Source organism: Lissotriton helveticus, chromosome 1_1, assembly GCF_964261635.1.
Source record: "Lissotriton helveticus chromosome 1_1, aLisHel1.1, whole genome shotgun sequence".
NCBI lineage: Eukaryota > Metazoa > Chordata > Amphibia > Caudata > Salamandridae > Lissotriton > Lissotriton helveticus.
The window spans coordinates 1,514,816,348-1,514,840,780 of NC_136057.1; the positions used below are offsets into that span (position 1 = coordinate 1,514,816,348).

General features: G+C 48.7%; 1 protein-coding gene across 2 annotated transcripts in view; it reads left to right on the top strand.

The window, feature by feature from the left end:
• The window catches only part of GORAB (golgin, RAB6 interacting), a 140,853-nt gene that overhangs the window by 54,579 nt on the left and 61,841 nt on the right, over positions 1-24,433 (top strand). For both annotated transcript variants that reach the window (XM_078686906.1, XM_078686913.1), the window contains one exon: positions 4,463-4,808. In XM_078686906.1, the coding sequence (XP_078543032.1) occupies positions 4,463-4,808 (346 nt within the window). The remainder of the gene's footprint in view (positions 1-4,462; positions 4,809-24,433) is intronic.

The following is a 24,433-nucleotide window of genomic DNA, read 5'->3' on the forward strand; positions in this document are numbered from 1 at the left end:
CCCTAGGTCCTGACGAAGAGGCTTCACGCCTCGAAACATGTTGACCCACACTGGAGAGAGAGCCCATTAATTAGCTCGATCTCTCCACTTCACTTTTCTTTTAATAATACCAGCCAGTGTCTAATAAAAAGTTTTTTTACCACAAGGCCAGGTATTTTTTAATTTCACTCTTCATATCACTCCTGACCCCACTGACACTCATTCCCAACACATAGCACCTCCATCTAAAGGTGCTCCAGCGTAGTCGCTTGTCGCAGCACTGCCCCGCCCGGCAGCGGGACGGGAAGACCCCGATGATGAAGCATGACACCAAGGGCCCTTTTGGTGTGTGAGGGGTATTTTAACAAATAAGGTGTATTCCATTAACATCTGGACATACACCCACCCAACGTGAGGTGGACCCTTTTGATTAATAAAAATTTGAGCCATTAGGACCTAACAGGGGTGATTTATAAGTATTAAAAACTGAATATTTAGGCCTGACAAAAGGTTTATGTTACCTGGGGGAAATTGCAGTTTAAACCCGCACTTCTGTTTGTGGCAGGTTTGAGATATGTTGTCTTTAGTGTGTGACACAGTGAGTGCTGAAGAACCATTAGTAGTATTTAACTTACATGCCCTGGGTACATGGAGTACCATCTACTAGGGAGTTACAAGTAAATTAAGTGTGTCAATTATGTGTAGTCCAATGTTACCATGTTTTAGGGATGGGGCACACAAATGTTAGCACTGCAGAAGTGCACAGAGTCCTAATGCCAGCAAAAACAAATACAACAAACAGGATGGGTGAAGGCAAAATGTTTGAGAGAATTGTCAGGTCTGACACCTACTTAGAGACAAACACATATAGTGCAATATACTAAATAGTAAATAAATGCACTGATAAAGTATTGAGGTATGGTATTCTTCTCTGATGTGCCGGTAAAATTGGTATTTTGTTCTTTTTGTCCCTTTCTTCTGAGTTTTTATAGTCCTGTCCAGAATTTGCCTCCATACAAGGTGATCACCCTAGTCCACACAAGGAGTGAAGATTATCATGCAACTGTGTGGTACTTTGCAAAGCTTTGGGAAGTAAATACAGCTGATCATGTGTGGTCTACTCTTTTTTGATGTAAAATAGCTCTAGGGAAATCCAAAGGCAGCAAGCGCCCCCACTGCCACACCATACCCATCCCCACCAAAACATGATCACTTCGGACCCCGGCCTACCAACCTGTAAAATATAAGCTTTGGCCTGTAAAAATAAAGAGACTTACTTTCCTGTCTGGTACTGAAGACGCACTTCTTACAAGGGCTTGGAGCTCCAAGGCTCATCAAACAGGCCCAGACAAACAGAGGACCCACCGCAATGAACCACCTTGCCAGTGGTTATCTCAGTTATTCTCATGCGCTGTTGTGTATCTCTCTCCATGTACAATAAAAGCATTTCTAGAGTTGAAATGTATATTTGATCAGCATCATTGATATTTATTTCACTTCACCGGAAGAAAGAAAAGCACGTGAAGCCAAAAAACTGAGAAAAGTGCTTTTTAGGTTTCGACCTGGCGAAAGGAGCACGAAGTGCTCCTCCCAGGCAGAAAACTTTTGTAAACAGTATGGATGTTCGGCACCGCCTCTGTTTGCCATTGGCTAGCTCCATAAATGGACGCTAGCCATTGGCAAACAGAGGCGTCCGTCAAATCCCGAGGCGACTGGTGGGCGTTCCGGCAATGTTTTTCCCTCTCCACCCTTTTCGCATCGTCATTGGGCGGTGGGCGGAGTTTCGTTTTTTTTTTTTGCTGTTTGTTTTCCTCATTTCATGCCGACCACGACCACCGGAAGAAGTCCAGGTGAGTGCGTTCCTTCCCCCCCCCTCCCGCTGTCCGTGTCTCCCCCCCCCCCCCCGCTGTCCGTGCCTATGGTGTGATTGCACCGCAATATGAGGTGCTTGTTTTTAGATAGTGAACAAAAGGTCACCGTTTGAGTGAGGAATTACATTACTGAGTCGCTTACGGTGAAATATCGGCCTGTGCTGTTTCTAAGCAACTTTTCATCATCGTCTTGGCAAGCGAGAAAGAAATGGCGTCCATATCTGAAAGTACCATGAATGACCCCCACAACCCCCTCCTCACCCGGCAAAGGCCGCTCGTGACAGGGTTAAGCGTTCCTTTCCACAGTCTTGTATCTAGTCCAGGCGGCTCCGGGCTCGTTGCTTTAGGCAGAGTGCTATCATGTTTATTCTGCCCATTTGTGCCAATGCTGATACGGCAAAATCCCGCGGTATGCGGCTGCGACAGGCAGGCCTGGCACGTCCACACCTTCATGAGGCACGAGTGCTCATTCGTGGGTGAGGGGAATACAACTACGCGTCGCTGCCGAACCAGACACTGAGCATATTAATCATCGTGAAGTAATGTGGACTGATTCCACAGGAAACCATCCGGAAGAACTGTCGAGACATAATAAATGCGGGACCCAAAGATTATTTCGATACGTGACAACAAGACTATAATGCTTATTATTGGTGTTTTCATACGTAGTGTGTGCCACGGTTAAAGCCAATGTTATTAATAATAACCTATGAGGCTACCCAGGCGGCCCACAGGAGGTGAAACTGTGCTAACTCCTTCTAACTACCCTACCCTGCACCACTAGACTGAGTGCAGGGTAGAATGAGGGTGCGCCAGCCTCGGGTATAACAATGGGCTGTGTTGCTCCGGTTGGAAAAGATACGAATTTGCACGTCCTGGTTACTCTTGCATCATTACTCTGTGTGACATGAATTGAGAGATAAGCTAGGAACAGTCAGTTATGAAGAAAATAATCAAAAGCTTTGGGGAATAACAGTAAAGACGAGTTAAAACATGCACACAAACATGCACAAGCATTCCTCCATGAAACATTCAAACTCAACAGTGATGAGAGACCGCTCCAAGGACAGGCATCCAAATACACCGATACATATTAATCACAATCTCACAGATCCTGCATAACAAGTAATACATATACACATCTTTACACATAATGGGGTGCTCACATGTCGCTGCCCTGTGGGTAGGGCAATAGTGAAAAGCAGAGTGGCAGCTGCTCGTCTTACATGCTAAAGTCCCCACGCAGCCTCCTTTACAAAGGGAGACCGGGATCTCCTGCAGGCGGTGCAGTGAGTGAATTCACCTACCTGCAGGGGGATGCCTAAGAGGTGTCCATGAATGAGAACTACCCCCCCCCCTTCAAAGGGCACCTGCAGGTGGTACTCAGAGAGATGTGCCTCACAGTGTGCCCCCTGATGGCCTCTTTGCTTCTGCGCCTACGTCCATCCATAATAATGGTGCGAGTGACTAGGGAGTGCAGAGTGACTAGGGAGTGCAGAGTGACTAGGGAGTGCAGAGTGACTAGGGAGTGCAGAGTGACTAGGGAGTGCAGAGTGACTAGGGAGTGCAGAGTGACTAGGGAGTGCAGAGTGACTAGAGAGTGCAGAGTGACTAGAGAGTGCAGAGTGACTAGGGAGTGCAGAGTGCTAGAGAGTGCAGAGTACTAGGGAGTGCAGAGTGCTAGGGAGCGACTAAGGAGTGCTAGGAAAAGACTAGAGAGTGCTAGGGAGTGCACAATGCTAAGAGGTGCGGAGTGACTAGGGAAGCTAGGGAGTGCTAGGGAGTGCACAGTGCTAGGGAGTGTAGAGTAACTAGGGAGTGCTATGGAGTTCTAGAGACTGCAGAGATTAAGCTAATAACAATGTAAGTGACAATGCCATTTATTTATCTGTTTGCAAAACCAACACATAAATAAAAATGTTGTCATTAACAATGCCAATAGCTCAAACTTTTCCAAAGGCGAAACCATTGCATTGAAAATGCTTGTTGAAAAATGTAAGGGAGGTGGTGTTAAAATTTAAAATTGGAGCAGCGACTAGAATAATTCCAGTGAATTCAGTAAGGCACACCCTGCTGTAATCATTTGCCTTCCAATTCCCATCTGAATTTGTAAATAGAAAAACTATAATATGTTTTGGGAAAATTTAACCTAGTCGGTACATCCTCATGATTGGTGTGCATTCTGAGGTGGGGGGAAGTAGTAAGTACCGGATCTAGTTGCAAATTGGCAGTATTATTTAACTAAAACTATTTAGTCCGTACTGGCTTTTAGGCAAGGCCATGCTGCATTTAGGTAAATAGATTACTTCCCTTGCCAAATACTTCAGGGGCGTCGCAGCAATTTTCAGACCATTTCTAAACCACTCCGGTAATTTCTGACACTTATGTTTTTTTCTGCTAGAGAGAAAATGTAATTTAAGGTTTTGTGCATAGTGCATTGAAATGCAACACAAGCACGCTGAAAATTGGCAAATGTCACTGTAGGTGATTAAACCGAAAACTTGGCAGGTAAGCTATCTTGTGCCTGATATTTTTGCAAACTATCTTTTCCTGCAGGAAAAAAAATGTGATTTGTTTCCATATATTAATTCTATTTATTTAAATGTGAATAGAACCATCAGAAAGTTACAGACGACCCCCGTCGACAAACAAAAGTAGACAGCAGTTGCAGCGTGAAAAAGTTCTCCAGCAGCAGATCCTGAAAGCGGGGCATGCGGACGGCCAAACCATGGCCCTTCCTGAAGAGCAACTTTGCACACCTAGGCCGAGTCCTGTCCCATCTAATCCAAAAGCAAACCAGCAGCCAACATCAGCAAACCAGCAAACTACAAGCCCAGGCGTTCTCCAGCCTAAAGTGGTTCACGAGTCTCACCAGAACAGTATGGAAATGGTGCATAAGATTGAAGACTGGGATTTGGAACAACACTCGAAGAATGAGAGCAAAAAAGAAGTGGAATTGTTAGTAAGTCTATTATATTAATTGTAATAATCCTTTAAGCACAATGATTCAACAGTTGTAGTTTCTCGTTGTTGTGACTTGGTTCAGTTAAAAAGCACTTTGGAATGGTTGTGAAGTATGAAGAGATGTAAAATGTAAAGAAACAGTCGAGAACCAGTAAGGAGACCATGGTTAAATTAATTTACGATTGAGGTTCTACAGGCAACAGCCTCATCGTCCCTACTATTATTTGTAACATACGTTTTTCATGTCCTTTCTGAAAACCATATCATTCTGCTCGAAGCGTGTGGATGTAGCTACGCATGCTTTGCATACCCCTGCCATCTAGTGTTGGCTTTGGATGCGTGCAAGTTTGCTTTGAAGAAGTCTTTTGAGTCACGACGTATAGTGATGAGTCCTCTTAGTGATATTGCGCATGGACATTGACTCCATTGTTGGATTGTTTTCTTTCTTCTGTTGGCTTCAGAAATGTGTGCCTGCAGTCTGAGTCAAGACCGCTAGGGGGCTCTGTTCGTGCTAACCTTCACCTGTATATTTTTTGTTCACATTCCATCTTGTGTATCAAGAAATAGAAAACTTTATTGCCCGTAGAATCAACTTGCTTCTGCCTCGGCCCTTCTGTGCCTCCATTTTCTATCTACTACAGTTTTACCAGGAGATGCCCTGCTGGTGATGGAATGGACACTTTTCTGTTTCTGCCTGAGCTGCCTTATAAACTACCCCCAGGTTGACCTTTATCCGGTCTGTAACCTGTGTTTGTCACCGGGACGCAGGGAGGAGGATTGCGAGGCCTGTCTATCTTTTCTGCTCCAAAAAGACTATTTAAGACCATTGACGCGAGATTCAGCGGAGCAATATTGAAGATACTCCCAATATCTACGGACATTAAGATGTTGAGGAAGAACTTCCTGGATGATCCGTTGCAGAGGAAGAGGCATTTTCCGTTGAGGGCTTGGCTCTGACCTCAAACTCGAACTGGTGATGCAGGACATTAGCTGGCTCAACAGTCCGCTAGCCGCTGTTCCTCTGCGTTGTCTTGAACAACCTAAGAGAACAAAAGGCCCTCATACCACCACTGCCTTCGGGCCATGGTCCACACCAAAAGGCTGACTCAGACACCCCACCCTCGGGCCCGGCACCGAAACAACAGGCAATTGTCCACCTCGGTGCAGAGTCGACCTTTGGTACGGAGTCGACCAGCTCCATCCGACTTCGACCGGATCTTCGGTGCCAAAACAGAAGCACTCTTTGGCTTCAAAACCTTTCGAAACCGGCTCTGAAATCTGATCCTGGCAAGCCTATGGAACCTATTCTCCACAACGTACAAGAGAAACTAGGGCATGTTCTTGACAAACTTTCAGTTCCAGCTCCACCGCCATCAAAGGAACAATTCTCTTTCGAAGAGGCTATTGATATACTGCTCCTGGCCAAAAAGAAGAAGAAGACGGATAAGGCTGCCAGTAGTTTTCCACTTCCACCAGCTCCACTTCTACCACATTCACTATCTCCAACACACTCTGATGGAGTGATGGATGGATATCCATTATCCAAGGGCATTGCTCTATGGATGAACTGGTCGGGTATATTTGCCTATGCTTTTCCTCCTCTCCCTCTTTTTCCGTTTTTGGTTCAGAAGCTCAGGCAAACATCTCTCACAGTCATACTAGTAGCTCCTACATGGGCCCGGCAAACCTGGTTCACAACACTACTAGAATTATCAGTAGTCCACCACAAGAAGCTTTCCCTCAACACAGACCTTTTCACTCAGAACCATGGAGAAATCAGGCACCCAAATCACAAGGAACTAAAACTAGCAATTTGGCTCATGAGGTCATAGAATTCAGTTATTTCTATTTCCCACCTGAATGTATGATCATTCTCACAGAAGCTTTCAGGCCTACTACTAGAGCATGCTATGCAGCTAAATGGAAAATATTTGTCTGTTACTGTCATAATAAGAATATCAATCCATTGCTGTGCCACTGTTTTTACTTGTTGCATCTGTAGCTGTCTGTCCTTGCATTCACAGCTATACACCTACATCTGGCTGCAGTGACTGCCTGTTTTCAAAATAGACAACACCTTTCTTTGTTAAAAGTACCAGTCATCAAAGCCTTTATGGAAGGTCTTCAGAGAATTATTCCACCCATGGTTCCACCTGCGCCTACCTGGAATCCCAACATTATTCTCACAAGACTAATGGGTCCTCCATTTGAACCACTACATAACACCTCCCTTTTGTTTTTATCATGCAAGGTCTGTTTCTTAACTGCCATTACTTCACTCAGAAGTGTTAGTGAGCTCTAGGCGCTAACCTTAGATCCTTTCTTTTAGCGAGCTCCACAAAGATGGGGGGGGGGGCCTTCGCAGTAACCCAAAAGTCCTTCCAAAGGTGGTCTCTCATTTCCGCCTTAATCAACCAATTGAGTTACCAGTGTTCTTTACTCAACCAGACTCGGTTGTTGAGAGGGATCTCCACACATTAAATGTTGAGAGCCATTATGTACTACATTGACAGGACAAAAGACTTTCACAAAACCAACAACTCTGTTGTTTGCCGCCTCATCAAAAGAAGTCCATATCCAAATCTGGCATTTGCCAGGTAGATAGTTAAATTCATTCAGGCATGTTACGTTCAAGCCAAAATGACTTTACCTACACCCCTAAAGCAAAATCTACTTTCAAAATAGGCACTTCAATGGATTTCCTAGGCAACATCCTATTAGCTGATATATACAAAGCTGCTACATGGTCCCCATCACACACTTTAACTAAACCTTATTGTGTGGATGTTCTAGCACGCCAATGCCAAGAACAGATGCTTACAGGATAAGTAACTCAATCCGTTCTTTATTGTTAATTGCAACACTGAAATATAACACTTCCTTCTGCTTCAACATTACCAAATTAACCTTACTATAAAGAGGTTTTCCATTACTTTAGGTGAGTTTCAGAATTTAGGGTGCTACTCAAAAGGTTCAGCTGCTTGATGTCTAATCAGAGCACAAACGAGGAGTACACCAGAAAACGCAGTAGTGCATACGGTTTCAAATCAGCATTGTACAATACATGTAGCCACAGAGACCAGCACAGTGTTTACACTTTATTTACCTACCCACTTTACAATCCAGTGCTATGAAAAAAGGACTTAATGGCTTCTCTTCAAATGTTATTATTTAATCTATTCGTCCCCACCGTTCCTTACTTGTTAGGTCTTGCCTGAGACCGCTGTCACCTGTGAGACATTTTTTTTAAACTTTCCCTACCACCACCCTATCACCTTCACTCCACCACCATTAGACCACCCACCCTCCACTACCACACAACCCTGCCACCTTACAACCACCACCCTACCATCATGACCTCTACCAGCCTACAATCCCCCTAATCATCACTGTAACCATCACCACCCAAACCACCCCCACGTTGCCATAACACCACTACCTTATGCTAAACAACACCGCAGCAGCTTTCACCAACAAACCCCCAACCACGAATCTGTTACCACCCTACCTACCACCCTAAAAGTCACCTCCACCCTGACCACCAACCTACCTTTACCACCACTACCTTGCCTATCCACATCCTCCACCTCACCTAAATCACTACCACCCTAACCACCACTCCAACCCTAAACACTCCCATCCCAACCACCACCACCAACCTCACCCTAACCATCAACACCCTACCGCCACCACCCCCAGCACCACCATCATACTCTGCCCTAACCACCACCCTTTCACTCAACATGGCCCTCAGAAAACCTACTCGCCCACTCGCAACAAGAATTTGATTTTGTCAGGGTGAGCTATATGTATGTCCTACTGCCCCCTTTGGGCAACACTTCATTTAGTGATGTGCAAATTAGATATATTTCCTGAACCCCAATTTCCACACAATTATCATTTGTATGCTACGTAGTTATACCAGTAAAATGGCATGTCAGTGGGGAAGTATGAGGCCGTTCCAATGCACAATGTGCCGTCTGTAAATGACAAGCAGTGCCATACCATGCTTTAGTAATATAATTATAAAAAATTGAGTTTTTAAACATGGACTGAGAAACTTTTCTGCCACCGACCTGATAGAAATGTTGTTAGTGAACTAAGAGGCAAGTCCAGGGTCATGTGTACCCTATGTGTGGGTTAACTTTTCTTATTATAGGTGGAGCAAAAGTTTAGTCTATTAACCCCTTCGCTGCCAGGCCTTTTCCCCCTCTTGTGCCACGCCTTTTTTTTGCTATTTGGGGTGGTGCGCGCTGAGGCCCCTGTAACTTTTTAACTACAAAGTATCCACGCCAAATTTGCGTCCTTTTCTTCCAACATCATGGGGATTCTAAAGGTACTCAGGGTTTGTGGATTCCCCTAGAGGGGTCACAGAAATGAGCCAAAATACAGCAACATTTTTTTTTGGGGTGAAAAATGGGCTACAAATGAAAGCGTCTGGGTTTTTCCCTGCAAATGGTATCAAAAAAGGGTTTGTGGGGCTGAAATCACTGTTTTCCCAGATTTTAGGAAATGACAGTCTTTTGTCAGAAAACCAGTGGTCAGTGGTTTCTTCTTGTAGAATGTTGTCCACGTAAAATCGAAAGAGCTACAGTCGGGTAATTGCTTGTGTACCCACGGAAGAGGGTTGGACAGTTATGGGGGGCCCTTTTAGGTGAGGGTCAGGACAGAGGGGAAGAGGGGAAGTTACTCCCATGTCTTTTGTCCAGTTTTGTGCCAAAGCAGGAGCCAATGGCTCCCAGAACTGATTTGAGCTGGACTATGCACAGGGACACCAAATGTGCCCCAGGTGCAGACTTACAGGCACTCAGAGTGCACCCACTGTAGAAAAGTGCCCTCTTTCTTGCACGGTATGCCCCCACTTTTTGCTGAATTGCTGATGTTCTTTGACTGAGTGTGCCCTGAGCTCCTGCTAATCAGGTACCCAGGGCCTATGTTCCTTCCCTAAAACTGCATTGAAGCCTAAACCCAATTCTCATCTCTGCCCACATGTCAGCCCCTGGTAAATGGTACCACAGGTACCCAGGGCACTGTGACCAGAGAAGGCCTCTAAGGGCTGCAGCACTTATTGTGCCACCCTTAGAGGTCCTGTACCCTGACACTCCCACACGGCCTTTGCAGGCTGCGTGTCTTGGTGCAGAACAAAATTAAGAGTCGACATGGCACACATCCCTGTGTACCATGCCCACAAACCACTGCCCTGGCATACATCAGTCACCCCCTCTAGCTGGGTGTCCTATGCCAATGGTGACGGTACATGTGTATGAGCCCTGTACCCCTTCAGTGCCCAAGTCCATTCCTGGGCACTGTAAGTGCAGTGCTGCCATTAAGAGTATATGGTGCTGGGGTTTGTCATTAAGAGCTCCACAGCACCATAATAGCTACACTGAAGACTGGGAAGTTTGGTAATAAACTTCTCAGCACATTAAACCCACACTGATGCCAGTGTGGGATTTAATGTAAAATGCACAACAGAGGGCATCTTTGAAATGCACCCTGAAACTCGACCAACTTCTAGTGACCTGACTGAGTGGTGCTTAGGCTGCCTCCAAGAGACATGTTTCTGGACCCCTGGGTCGAGTGCCTGCTGCTCTCGGGGGCCTGAAACAATGCACATACTGGGACGAGGTGCCAAGCCTCCTCCCCCAGGATGGGCAGGGTTCACGAAAGGGAAACTTCAAAGGCATGCTGCCTTTGTGAGCCTCCCCAGACCATTTGCTGCTTTCAGCAACTGGTCACCATTTGCTGCTTTCAGCAACTGGTCCCCACTGGTTCTACCCCCCACTTTGGGCGGGAGAACCAGAAGGAAAAACAAGCAAGGGAAAGAGGTGTGCCCACCTCTGCCAAGTCCACCCCTCAGGTGGGGGAGGCAAGGTGAAGCACAGATCCAAGTCCCTGCCATCTTGAAGAAGGGAGGGCCTAGCCAACCAGGGACAGGCTCCTGTCCCCCTCCCACTATAGGGTGGCACGATAGGGGGTGTACCCATCCCAGGGAAGGGACCCATTGGTCCCTGCCCTTTACCTACCTGTAACGCCCCTAAATCTAGTATTTAGGGGGCACCCTGAAACTTGCTTCCTCAGATCCAGCCTGACAACAAGAAGAAAAGAAGGACGAAGAGCCGTGCAGAGCTAACAAGAGGACGACGCCCACTGACTTGGTCCCAGCCCTACAGGCCTGTCTCCCCTCAAACCTGCGCCTGCAAAATCCCGGTGTGTCCTGCAGCCAGCCACCTCAAAAACCCCGGAGGTCCTGCCTGCCTTCACTTCCAAGACTGCTCCTCCTGTGAATACCAAACGTGTTCAAACTGCAGCTTCTGGCTCCGGCCAGATACCGCAAATCCAGCCCACTCTGTACCCGCCGAACCCGGCCCGAGCTCGAGTGGAAAAACGCAACAATGAGGTCACCCTGGCGATCCTGACCCGAGATCCGGCGACTCCTGACCTGCCTCCAGACGACTCCTGCAGCCTCAATCCAAAGGATCCCCTCCACCAGAGCGGGTAAGACTTTCCGAAGTCCCAAGGCACCCCTGCACCCAACGCCCCAAGGCCTTGTGTGCCCAAACCCACGGTGCCTCACCAACCCAAGACATCCTCGAAGTGGTGGTCTCAACAAGAAGATCCTCGTCCTGAGCCTGCAGTGTTTCTTCTAAAAGGAGGTTCTCCTTTGAAAACAACAGGGCACCCAACCTCAAAACGGCACCCTGCACCCTGCCACCCTAGTGCCGCTGAGGATGAAACACAAGTGCATCACTGACCCTGGGGGACCCCTGAGTTTAACCCCAGAACCTTAACTTCCATAGACGATAACTTACCGGTGAACCGATAACCTGTTTTTGCTCTATAGGATAACATTGACAATTTTCTTCTAAAAAGTTTCTAACTGTGCAATTTTGAAATCTAAAAATATTCTTAAAAAATTGCACAGATAACCAAAACATATTTACTCACCTGTTTACAGGAAATGTCCCAGTGCTGAATTCCGGCATCCATCACTGAGTAAGAAAAGTAACGTACAAAGTAACTTACCTGCAATTTACTGAAAAAGCCTATTCATTTCAATGCACTGTTTTTCTTCCAAAAATCGCCTGTGTGGAGTTTTGAAATGTAAACATATTCTTTAAAAATCCTGCGAATAACCAACACGTATTTACTTATCTGTTTCCAGGAAATTTTCCACTGCTGAATCTAGGTATCCAGCACTGAGTTAGAAAAGTAATGAGAAAAGTAACATACCTACAATTGACAAAAAAAGCCTAATCATTCCAATGTACTGTATTTGCTAAGTGTTGCAACCTACTGCATTCCCTGTAAATCAAACAAAGTACATTTTCCATTGCATTGTCAAACTGTTCTACAATCAGTAACTTAGTCCTGTAAAATATTTTATGCTTACCTGTGCCGGCTTGCATGGCTCTAAAATAAAACAACAGTATATTTCTATACACAAACAATTGGCCTAGAGTTCAGTTCTTGAGTGTGTGAATTCATTTGCTGACTGAGTGTGTACATCAAATGCTTAACACTGTCCTCTGATACTGCCTTACTGCTCGACCACTCTACCACAAATAGAGAGTAAGGTTCTATCTAACTTTAACCTCTGCCTACCTCTGGGGTTACCTGGGCTCTATACACACTACACCTCATTTTGGTGTAGCATATATAAAGCCAGTTTCCTACACCCACCCAGCGCCAATACACTAAATCCTGTCTGGGAGGTGGTCACACCTCCCTGTGACAGGATGCCTATTGTGCTGCCTTCTTCTGCTCGAGCTTGGCTCAGCAGCAGGAGAGCAGAAATGTGTCTCTGGTCGGTGTAGGAGAGTAGGGTCTGCTTTCCTATGGTCACCCCACTTTTTGCATTTTGCTTCACCGGTTTTCGACTTAGATGTGGCTGTGGGCCTGCTAATCAGACCCACATTCCTGCTGCTCTCTCTCTACATTCACACCATGTACTTTAGGTACATCACCAATTGGGAATTGGGTCACTCTTGCGAGTCCCTGTACAGTGTACCTTAGGTACCCAGGGCATAGGTGCATCCAAGGCCTACCAGGGGCTGCAGCATATCTTTTGCCACCGCTGGCTGGCCATCCAAACTGACACAACTGGCTGATCGCTCAGCTGGGGCAAGGTCGTGTAATCACTTGGTGTAGTATTCCTATACCTACCATTATATATAGACACATATGCACCTATAAGTCACTCCTATGGAAGGCCTTAACAATCCTGAAGGCAGAGTGCTTGGTTTTATGTGAGATGAGGCTCTAGCATGAGCTGAGCCTGTCTGCAGCTTTTGGAACCATGTCCTTATAGCTGTTCTATGATATTGCCATACCATATACTCTTAAGTGCATTATGAACCTCACGATTAAATGCTAACTTTGGTTTGGCTTTATCAAAACATGCCGTGTAAGGTGTCATACGCTTTGGAATACTACCCCCTCGCCAGTTCTGGCGACGGGGGTAGCATTCCACCCTTCTAGAGGGAGAAGACATGTTGTTCCTACTAATCCCGGTTAAAGTTAACCAGAGCCTCAGCATCACAAAATGGATGCTGCTGCCACAGCTACAAGTCTGACCTCCTGCTGCTGGGACAATAGGTTTCCTGTCTTGGGATGTGCGAGCACCACCCCAGACAGGCTATAGTGTATTGGGGCAGGGAGGGCTGAATGAAATGAGACACTGTCTGAGGCACACAGGGTGTCCCATGCATAGTCCAGTTCAAACCGGTGCTGGGGCACTCCAGCCCCAGCTCTGGCGCGAAACTGGACTAAGGGAAAGGGGTGTAACTACCCCTTCCTGGGTCCCACCAATAGGAGGGGCCTAGCAGGTAATCCAGCCCCATAAATTTGGTATATAGGTAGGAACTGAGTCCTAAGACTTTAGATTTATTCTGACTAAAACTTGAAACGAAACTCTGGACCTTCGACATTCTACTGCAACTAGAAGACTGAAGAATCTCCCTTGTGGTCAAGGAGACCACCCTGTGCAAGCAGGCACCACCAAGCGATCAACGGTTTGCTTTGTCGACGCTCCCGCCGGAGCCTGAGCACAGAGCCTGACAAGACCCGGACTTCCAATCAATCAATCAATCAGTACATTTGTAGAGCACGCTACTCACCCGTGAGGGTCTCAAGGCGCTGAGGAGAAGGGGGGGCGGGTGCTGCTACTGCTCGAATAGCCAGGTCTTGAGGTGTTTCCTGAAGGTGAGATGGTCCTGGGTCAGTCGTAGGTGTGTGGGGAGGGAGTTCCATGTCTTCGCTGCAAGGTAGGAGAACGATCTTCCTCCCATGATGGTTCTGCTAATCCGTGGGACGTGGCGAGGGCGAGGCTGGAGGAGCGGAGTAGGCGGGTGGGGGTGTGGAACGAGATGCGGTTGTTGAGGTATTCGGGGCCCATGTTGTGGAGCGCTTTGTGTGCGTGGGTGAGCAGCCTGAACGTGATCCTCTTGCTGACTGGGAGCCAGTGCAGGTTTCTCAGGTGGGCGGATATGTGGCTGTGGCGGGGGATGTCGAGGATGAGTTGTGCGGAGGCGTTCTGTATGCGCTGAAGGCGTTTCTGAAGTTTGGATGTGGTTCCTGCGTATAGGGCATTCCCGTAGTCCAGTCGGCTGATGATGAGGGCTTGGGTGACCGTCTTTCTGGTTTCGGTGTGGATCCTTCGGAAGATCTTTCGGAGCATGCGCAGGGTGTTGAAACACAAGGACGAGACTGCGTTGACTTGCTTGGTCATCGTGAGGGAGGAGTCGAGGACGAATCCCAGGTTGCGTGCGTGGTCAGTGGGTGTCGGTGGGGTGCCCAGCGACGTGGGCCACCAGGAGTCGTCCCAGGCGGAAGGGGATTGTCCGAGGATGAGGACCTCCGTCTTGTCTGAGTTGAGCTTCAGGCGGCTGTGCTTCATCCATTCTGCGACCTCTTTCATTCCGTCCTGGAAGTTGGCTTTGGCGGTGAGAGGGTCTTTGGTAAAGGAGAGTATGAGTTGGGTGTCGTCGGCGTAGGAGATGATGTTGTGTTTGCGGGCGATGGTGGCGAGGGGGCTCATGTAGATATTGAAGAGAGTTGGGCTGAGTGAGGAGCCCTGGGGTACACCGCAGATGATCTTGGTGGCCTCAGAGCGGAAGGGATGGAAGCGGACTCTCTGGGTTCTGTCGGAGAGGAACCTTGTGATTTAGTCCAGGGCCATTCCTTGGATTCCAGTGTTGTAGAGGCGGGTTATTAGGGTACGGTTGCAGACGGTGTCGAAGGCCGCCGAGAGGTCCAGGAGGATGAGAGCGGCTGTTTCTCTGTTGTCCATCAGGGTCCTAATGTCATCGGTGGCTGCAATGAGGGCGGTCTCGGTGCTGTGGTTGGCTCGAAATCTGGACTGGGATGGGTCAAGCGAGCTGTTTTCTTCGAGGAATGCAGTCAGCTGTTTATTGACGGTCTTCTCGATGACTTTCGCCAGGAAGGGGAGAAGAGAGATGGGGCGGAAGTTCTTGAGGTCTTTGGGGTCCGCTGTTGTTTTTTTCAGAAGGGCATTGATTTCTGCGTGTTTCCAGCTTCCCGGGAAGGTGGCTGATGTGAAGGAGCTGTTAATGACGTTCCGAAGGTGAGGTGCGATGATGGTGTTGGTTTTGTTGAAGATATGATGAGGGCATGGTCGGAGGGGGAGCCGGAGTGGATGGTGTTCATGACGCTGGTGGTGTCTTCAGTGCAGACTGGTGTCCATGCGCTGAGGCTGGTGGTGGGGGTCGTTAGTTTGGTGGTTGGAGGCGGAGTCTGGGGTCCGAAGCTGTCGTGTATATCTGCGATCTTGCGGTGGAAGAATGTGGCGAGGGAGTTGCAGAGGTCTTGCGACGGTGTGATGTCGTTGTTGCTGGCGTTGGGGGTTGGAGAGCTCTTTGACGATGCTGAAGAGTTGTTTGCTGTTGTGGGCGTTGTTGTCCAGCCGCTCTTTGAATGATGTCCTTTTGGTGGTGCGGATCATCTGGTGGTATTCGCGGGTGGCGTTCTTGAGGGCTGTCATGTTTTCTGATGTCCGTTTGTGGCGCCAAGCTTTTTCGAGGGTTCGGAATGATTTCTTTGCGATTTTGAGGGCGTCTGTGAACCAGGAGGTTTTTCTGTTGCTCCTCTTGCCTGGGGGTTTCTTCAGAGGAGCGAGGTTGTCGGCGCAGTTGGTGATCCACTGTGCGAGATTGTGTGCTGCGTCGTTGGCGTCGGGGGTGTTGACAGGTGGGTTCTGGCTTAGTGATGTGGTCAGCTGGTCTGTGGTGACTTCGCTCCAGCATCTGTGGGGGATCTGTAGCGTCTGGTGGTGGGAGGTGGTCTTCTTGAAGGTGAAGTGGATGCAGCTGTGGTCTGTCCAGTGTGGTTTGGTGGAGTGGCTAAGGAGACGTGGTTGCTGGCGGAGAAGATGGGGTCGAGCGTGTGGCCGGTGAGGTGGGTGGGCGTGTCCACTAGTTGCTTGAGTCCGAGGTTGTCGAGGTTGTCGAGCAGGGTGGCGGTGTTGTTGTTGTTGTTTTTCTCCTGGTGGAAGTTCAGGTCCCCTAGGAGGATGTACTCTGGTGAGGCTAGGGCGTGCGGGCTGATGAAGTCGGCGATGGTTCCGCTGAATTGTGTCCGTGGGCCCGGGGTCTGTAGATGAGTGTTCCTCTGAGGGTGGTTTGGGGGTCGATGTGGATCTGGAAGTGTAGGTGTTCGGCAGTGGTGAGTGTGTCTTCGGTGTTGGTCGTGACGCTGATGGTGTTCCTGTAGATCATGGCGATTCCTCCTCCAGGATTGGTGACGCGGTCCTTCCGGGTGATTTTGTAGCCGTCCGGGATGGCTATGGCGATGTCGGGGGCCGAGGAGGCGTTCATCCAGGTTTCTGTGAGGAAGGCAACGTCTGGTGCTGTAGTATCAAGGAGTTCCCAGAGTTTGACGGCGTGTTTGTGGACGGAGCGGGTGTTGAGGAGGATGCACTTGAGGTGGTTGTTGTTGTTGTTGCTGTGTTCGGTGTGCGGCGTGTAGGTTCAGAGGCTGGTGAATTTGCAGGCCTGGCAGGTGAAGGGTCTTTGGGTGCTTCTCGGGGTGGCTCGATGGCAGGCGGCAGGTCGGCCGGTGTTAAGTGCGATGAGGATGGCGGTGTCGTATCTCAGTTGGGTGCCCTGGCATCGGCTGGGGCCAGGGGTTCTGGCGCTGGGCGCGGACGGGCGCGGACTGGCTTGCTGCCCGCTGCGCGACCGTGCCGCTGCCGCATATAAGGGTAGCTGGGGAGGAGGGGTCAGCTGGGAGGCGGGAGGTCAGGACGGTGAATGGGCGCGGGGGGGCGGGGCCGCACGGGAATCAGCGTCGGGAAATAAAACCGGGAGGGCAGCGACGAAGGCGAGAAAATGAGGAGAAATGAGGGAGGGAAGGACACAGGTCAGGATTGCGCACACACACAGGGGTACAAAAAGGAAGAGGGCACGCAGGCACACGGGGGCACAGGCAATCAAGTGAAGGTCCCCCAGGTGAGACCACGAGCAGGGCAATGCGAGGCGACCGAAATCAGCAGCTCAGCAGGAGACAGGCAGGCAGGGCGGACACGGACACAGGTGGAGCTGCAGCGGTGGGGAAGCGACCTACCCAGGAGGGTCAAGGGTCGCTGTCTCTACCGCGCCGCAGGCCACCATATAAGGGTAGCTGCGGAGGAGGGGTCAGCTGGGGTCCAGACTTCCAACAGCCCGATCCACTGTCACAGCAGAGCTGAGACCCGTGGAGGCGACGAGAGACGTGGGACCGGCCATCTTGGAAAGCCAGCGAATTGCTTTTCATGCAACTTTAGAGGCACCCTCGAAGTTGTGCATTGGGGATTGAGAAGCCACAGCCCCGAGCACCAATTGCATCGAAGATCAGCCCTCCACACTCCACGAGTTCTGCGTGGGGCCCTTCTGCAATTTCCTGCTCGATGCGTCTGTCCGGTCACTTGCCCGTTGGCTAGTGGCCTCTGTGACGACGAAACCTTGAATCTACACCGCTGGGCTGGTTGCTCCAGACTGGCCCTTGCTTCCCTGAAAAGGAGAAGCCCATCAGACCTTGCTGGTCTGATCAAGAAGCCATCGTCGATTCCTGCGTGGGTTGCCTTTGCCAAGGCTTGTTGACTCCTATCCGGAAGCCGACACCGCCGACAGCGAGAGCCTTCATGGGACAGTCCGTATCCAGCGCCTGGTCGTCGTCGACACCTCCTGGTCCACGTGGCTGCAGAGACAAGCTTCACGACATCACCTGTTTGCTTCGCGACATCGCCTGGTTCCTTCCTGGTTCCATCCTGGTCACTGGCTAGTGACCCAGACTCTGTCCCCTCTGCTTTCAGGTACTCTTCATCCTCGATCCGCTCTTGGATCCAACCGGACACTTCCCTCCTGGTCGCCTGCAGCATCTTTCTCCAAGAATCCATAGGAATCAGCGATGAAACCCGACACACTTTGACACCTATGCACCCGCTTCCTGTGGGTGAGGTAACGCGAGTACTTCGGTGCTCCTGTGGGTATTTACTATCCTAGTGTCTAACTTGCAAGTAGCTTTCTCCTTGTCCATCCGGAAGTGACCTAAAAGAACTGTTTCCATTTCTTTTGTTCCCATTCTAACTCCATGGTAACTCGCGTGCGTGTAAAGACACTGCACGCCCATCCCGTGGGCCTCCTGCTCCCTATCCTTTGGTAGTACAGCGTAGCCCCAGCGATTCTCCAGGCCCTAGGCCAATCCTTTGTTCGTGACGTGGTTCTTATACCAATATTTTAGTATATGGTTCAAAGTGCCCCTAGGGCATTACTGTATTTTGTGCAAGTTATTGTATGTTGATTAAGTCTCTTGTTATTTGTTTGTGCCTCTGACCTCATGAGTTCAGAGGATTAATTTAGTAATAGATACACATATATTTTATATATATCCTGTGTGATGTCCTTTCATTTGGTATTAAATGGATTGCATATGGTAAAACAGCAGGCTTCACAGGCCCTCTTGAGTTTAGCCTAAGACGGCTTTGTCCATGCTACCACTAGGATAGCTGGTCTATAAGGTTGTCTTTACAACCATCACCATAAGGGTTGTTTGGACTGATGCAGGGTGCCCACTGAAATAGTGGACATCACATATCAGGCCAACTTCTCACATTGCTGTGCAGCGGTTGGGATTTGAGCTTGCTGTTGTTTTACCAATTGTAATCTTTGAGATATCATTTGAAAGATAACATAGGTACCATAGGTACATATAACAAGACTTAGAATACTTAAGTTCTACTGAACTTAGTTGTTGTAGACCAAAGGGCCTAGCACACCCTGACTACAACTCCTAGAGAGGTTTAGTAGATAACACTTAGTGTAGGTAGGTGCACACACCACACCTCACTAGAAAATGTCAACCACAGGTGAACCTAGTGTATCTCTACCTGTGGGAGGTGACCCTATCCGGGCACCCGCAAAATTTGACATACTCAGCTTCAGAGAACTGAGACACTGGGAAGTTGAAACCGGGTTCTAACCCTACCCTTCAGCACCTGATAGAACTTTTAGAAGAGTCTGAAGCTCTCAAGGCCTCAGGCACAGGTCCTACAGGGAATGCAGAAGGTACACCATCCTCAGAAGATGACCCCCTGTCCCAGAAGATGAGGAAGAGGAGGAGGAGGAGGAAGAAGTTTCTGAGGAAGAGGCAGACAGCCAGGTCCCAGTCAGAAGACTTAGCCAGGCTAACCTAAGCCTACATGGGGCTGGAGAAGGGCTGGCCCTTCCCAGACCCAACAGCAGACTTAACCAGAGGTATAGGAGGGAAAGGCCTCACTCAGGTGAATCTCTCCACTCCAATACCTCTAGAGATTCTCAGAGGGGAATAACTTCTTCTCAAAAGAGAGAACATGAGGCTAGGATGAGGGAAGTCCAAATCAGAATAGAGAGGGAAGAACTTGCCCTAGCCCAAGCAAAACTTGCTTTAGCAAGGGAGCAAAAGTTAAGTGGATTAGATTCCACTGGTGGCAGCAATATCCCTAAGGATAAAGACAGGTCCAATGACAATAGACACCTAAGTAAGATTGTGCCCCCCTACAAAGATGGAGATGACATCCACAAATGGATAACTGCTTTGGGGAGGGCCTGCAAAGTACAGCAGGTACCCCAAAGTCAGTGGGCAGCAATCTTGTGGCTCTCCTTTTCAGAAAAAGGAAGATACAAGCTCCTCACAGTTAGTGATGATGATGCTAACAATTACCCTGTCCTGAAGAGTGCTCTGATTGATGGGTTTGGCCTAACCACTGAACAGTACAGGTTGATTTTCAGAGATACCCAGAAGACACAGACTCAGGACTGGACTGATTTTGTTGATTGTGCCACTAAGGCTCTGGAAGGCTGGTTGCTGGGAAGTAAAGTTAAGGACTATAAAGGATTGTATAATTTGATAATGAGAGAACAAATACTTAACAATTGGCAGAACCAGTTGTTGCACCAACACCTGATTGACTCAGATCTGACCTCTCCCCAAGAATTGGGAAAGAAGGCAGACAAATGGGTCAGGACCAGGGTTAAGCAGAAAAACCAGGTCCAAGGTGGTGATCAGAAAAAGGCAGACCAAAAAGGTGGGGATTAGAAACCAAAAGACCAGAAGTCTTCATCATGCCCCCACAATTCTAATGAAGGGGGGTCCCAAACTTCTAAGAAGAAGAAGAAAGAAGGTCCAAAGAAACCTTGGTGTAATTATTGTAAATCTACCTCTCACTGGTTTAATGAGTGCACCAAGAAAGGTACATCCCCTACCACTGAAGCCCCTAAGACATCTGTACCCCCTAGTACAGTTAACAGTGGTAGTTCCCAACCCAAGGCTATAGTGGGGTTAACCATGGGTACTGAGGTGGATTCTGGCTTAGTCAGGATACCAACCCAGGCTGTTCTTGTCTGTAATGTGGACATGGCTATGTCCTCTACTGTGAGTCCCAGTACCCTGGGCAAGTACAGGCAAACACCTTTGATTAATGACAAAGTGGCTCAGGCCTACAGGGACACATGTGCCAGTGTCACCATGGTGACACCTGACTTTGTGGACCCTGGACAGATTGTACTGGGTGATAATTACCTGGTGACCAATGCAAGCAATGTCACTACTACCCATAGTGTGGCAGTTATTAACTTCTCCTGGGGAGGGGTAACTGGCCTCAAAAGAGTTGTGGTAAGTGCAGACCTCCCAGTTGAATGTCTGTTGGGCAATGATCTTGAATCCTCAGTATGGTCAGAAGTGGAGTATAGGACTCATGCAGAGATGTTAGGCATATCAGCCCATGTCCTTGCTGTGACCAGGTCACAGGCCAAAAAGTGCCAAACTAAACAGGCCTTGGATCCTGAAACTATGGACCAAGTGCCATCCAAGAGAAAGAGCAGTAGGGTTAAGGCAGTGCATTCCCCCTGTCTACAAGTGAGGATCAGCCTTCTCAGGAAGCTGATTCTGAGACCCCTGAAGGAACTGTCCCAGAAGAACTTGAACCTGACCAGGTTGTGTTTCTTGGGACAGGGGGACCTTCAAGGGCAGACTTGAGGCAGGCACAGTTAGACTGCCCCTCTCTTAAACCCCTCAGACAGCAAGATGCTTCTGAGGCTGCTGGGAATGCTACAGGTACCCATGAAGTTTATTGGGATGAAGGACTCCTTTATTCTGAGGGTAGAGACCCCTAGCCTGGTGCTTCCAGGAGGTTGGTCATACCTCAGGCCTTTAGGGGTTTTCTTCTTACCGTAGCCCATGATATTCCCTTAGCAGGACATCTAGGCCAGAACAAGACTTGGGACAGGCTTGTCCCTCACTTTCACTGGCCCCATATGTCAGAAGATACTAAGGAGTTGTGTCGCTCCTGTGTGACCTGCCAAGCCAGTGGCAAATCAGGTGGCACAACAAAGGCACCCCTTATAACACTACCTGTGGCGGGGGTACCCTTTGAAAGAGTAGGGATTGACATTGTTGGACCAATGGATCCCCAAACCGCCTCTGGGCACAGATTTATACTGGTGGTAGTGGATCATCCCACCAGATATCCAGAAGCTCTTCCCCTAAGGACCACAACAGCACCTGTTGTGGCAAGAGCCCTCCTGGGAGTTTTCTCAAGAGTGGGTTTTCCAAAGGAGGTTGTCTCAGACAGAGGTGCAAACTTCATGTCTGGGTACTGGACTGCTATGTGGAAGGAGTGTGGTGTTAATTACAAATTCACTACACCCTACCATCCACAGTGCAATGGGTTTGTTGAAAGATTTAACAAGACCCTCAAGGGTATGATCAAGGGTTTACCTGAAAAGCTTAGGCGAAGATGGGACATCCTTCTACCCTGCCTTCTGTTTGCTTACAGAGAGGTCCCACAAAAGGGGGTTGGCTACAGCCCTTTTGAACTTTTGTTTGGGCATCCTGTAAGGGGACCCCTATGTCTGGTGAAGGAAGGATGGGAGTTACCTCTCAAAAAGCCTAAACAAGACATAGTGGACTATGTACTTGGTCTCCGCTCCAGGATGGCTGAATATATGAAGAAGGTTTCTAAAAACATTGAGGCTAGCCAAGAACTTCAAAAAGCTTGGCATGACCAAAAGGCTGTGCTGACTGAGTACCAGCCAGGACAGAAGGTGTGGGTGCTGGAGCCAGTGGCCCCAGCAGCACTCCAAGACAAATGGTCTGGACCCCACACAGTTGTTGAGAAAAAGGGAGACGTCGCCTACTTGGTAGACCTTGGAACTCCTAGGAGCCCCCACAGGGTGCTCCATGTCAACAGACTCCAAGCATATGTTGACAGGGCAGACATGGGCTTGCTCGTGGCTACAGATGAGGGACAGGAGGAAGAGATTGACCCTCTCCCAGACCTGTTGACTCAGAACCCTGATGATGGTTCAGTTAATGGTGTGGCCTTAGCTGGCAGCCTCACTGGCCAGCAGCAACAGGACTGCAGACAAGTTCTACAGTCCTTCAGACATATGTTTTCCTTGACACCTAGTCAGACTAACTGGTGCACCCATGAGGTGGACACTGGTGACAGTCTGCCTGTGAAGAGTAAGATCTACAGGCAAACTGACCATGTCAGGGACTGTATAAAGACTGAGGTACAGAAAATGTTGGAGTTGGGAGTAATTGAGCCATCAGAGAGCCCCTGGGCCAGCCCCGCAGTCCTTGTACCAAAACCTCACACCCAAGATGGTAAGAGAGAGAAGAGGTGTGGTCTATAGAGGTCTCAAAGCTGTCACTAGGACAGATGCTCACCCAATTTAAAGAGCAGATGAGCTCATTGTAAGATTGGCTTCTGCCAAGTTTCTGAGCACATTTGATTTGACAGCTGGCTATTGGCAAATCAGGTTAGCTGAGGATGCCAAGGCCAAAACTGCTTTCTCAACCCCAGGAGGTCATTATCAATTTGTGGTGATGCCCTTCGGCTTGAAGAATGCACCTGGCACTTTCCAAAGGTTGGTGAACCAAGTCCTCACTGGGTTGGATGACTTTTGTGCAGCTTATCTTGATGATATTGCTGTCTTCAGCTCCACCTGGGAGGATCACCTGATCCACCTGAAGAAGGTTTTAGAGGCCCTGCAGAAGGCAAATCAGGTTAGCTGAGGATGACTTTTGTGCAGCTTATCTTGATGATATTGCTGTCTTCAGCTCCACCTGGGAGGATCACCTGATCCACCTGAAGAAGGTTTTAGAGGCCCTGCAGAAAGCAGGCCTAACTATCAAGGCCACAAAGTGCCAGATAGGGCAAAGTAAGGTTGTGTACCTGGGCCACCTGTAGGTGGGGGATCAGGTTCAACCACTGGAGAGTAAGATCCAGACCATCAAGGACTGGGCTCTTCCAACCACCCAGACACAGGTCAGAGCTTTCTTGGGCCTGTCTGGTTATTACAGAAAGTTTGTTAAGAATTATGGGTCCATTGTGACACCACTTAATGACTTGACTTCAAAGAAGATGCCAAAAAACGTTCAGTGCACAGTTAGCTGTCAAAAGGCATTTGATGACCTGAAAAAGGCCATGTGCTCTGCACCTATCTTGATGAGTCCTGACTACTCCAAAGAGTTCATTGTCCAAACATATGCTTCTGAGTTGGGGGTAAGTCACGGGTAGGTAGCGCACTATACACGTTTTCTGATTGATTGATCAGATACCTCGGCACGAGTGAGGGTGGAAGGTCTCACTTCAGAACCATTTAATATAGAACAAGGCACCCAACAGGGATATCCCTTGTCGCCTCTGTTTTTTTGCCATCATGCTGGAGCCATTGCCATCATGCTGGAGCCATTGCCATGCATAATTTGACAGAGACACAGGGAATCAGCACTCAATTTCAACTAGCATCCTGTTGGCATCTCTCTGTATGCAGACGACATGGTTCTGTTTCTTCGGGCCCCACAGTAATATCTTTCACCCGTCCTCTGTGAATATATCCGTTTTGTCCTCTTCTCTGGCCTTATGATTAATTGGGATAAATCAGTCATGATCCCATTGACAACACGCACTGATCCCCCGGCAATGGAATACCCTTTAATATGGACCATGGACCCGGTCAAATATCTCGGGGTGTGGGTGCATCATGATCCAAAGGTTGTGATTAGGGAGAACTACGGCCCTGCCTACACAACCCTCGAAAACCAAGTGAATAAATTGATACATCTCCCGCTGTCCTTAG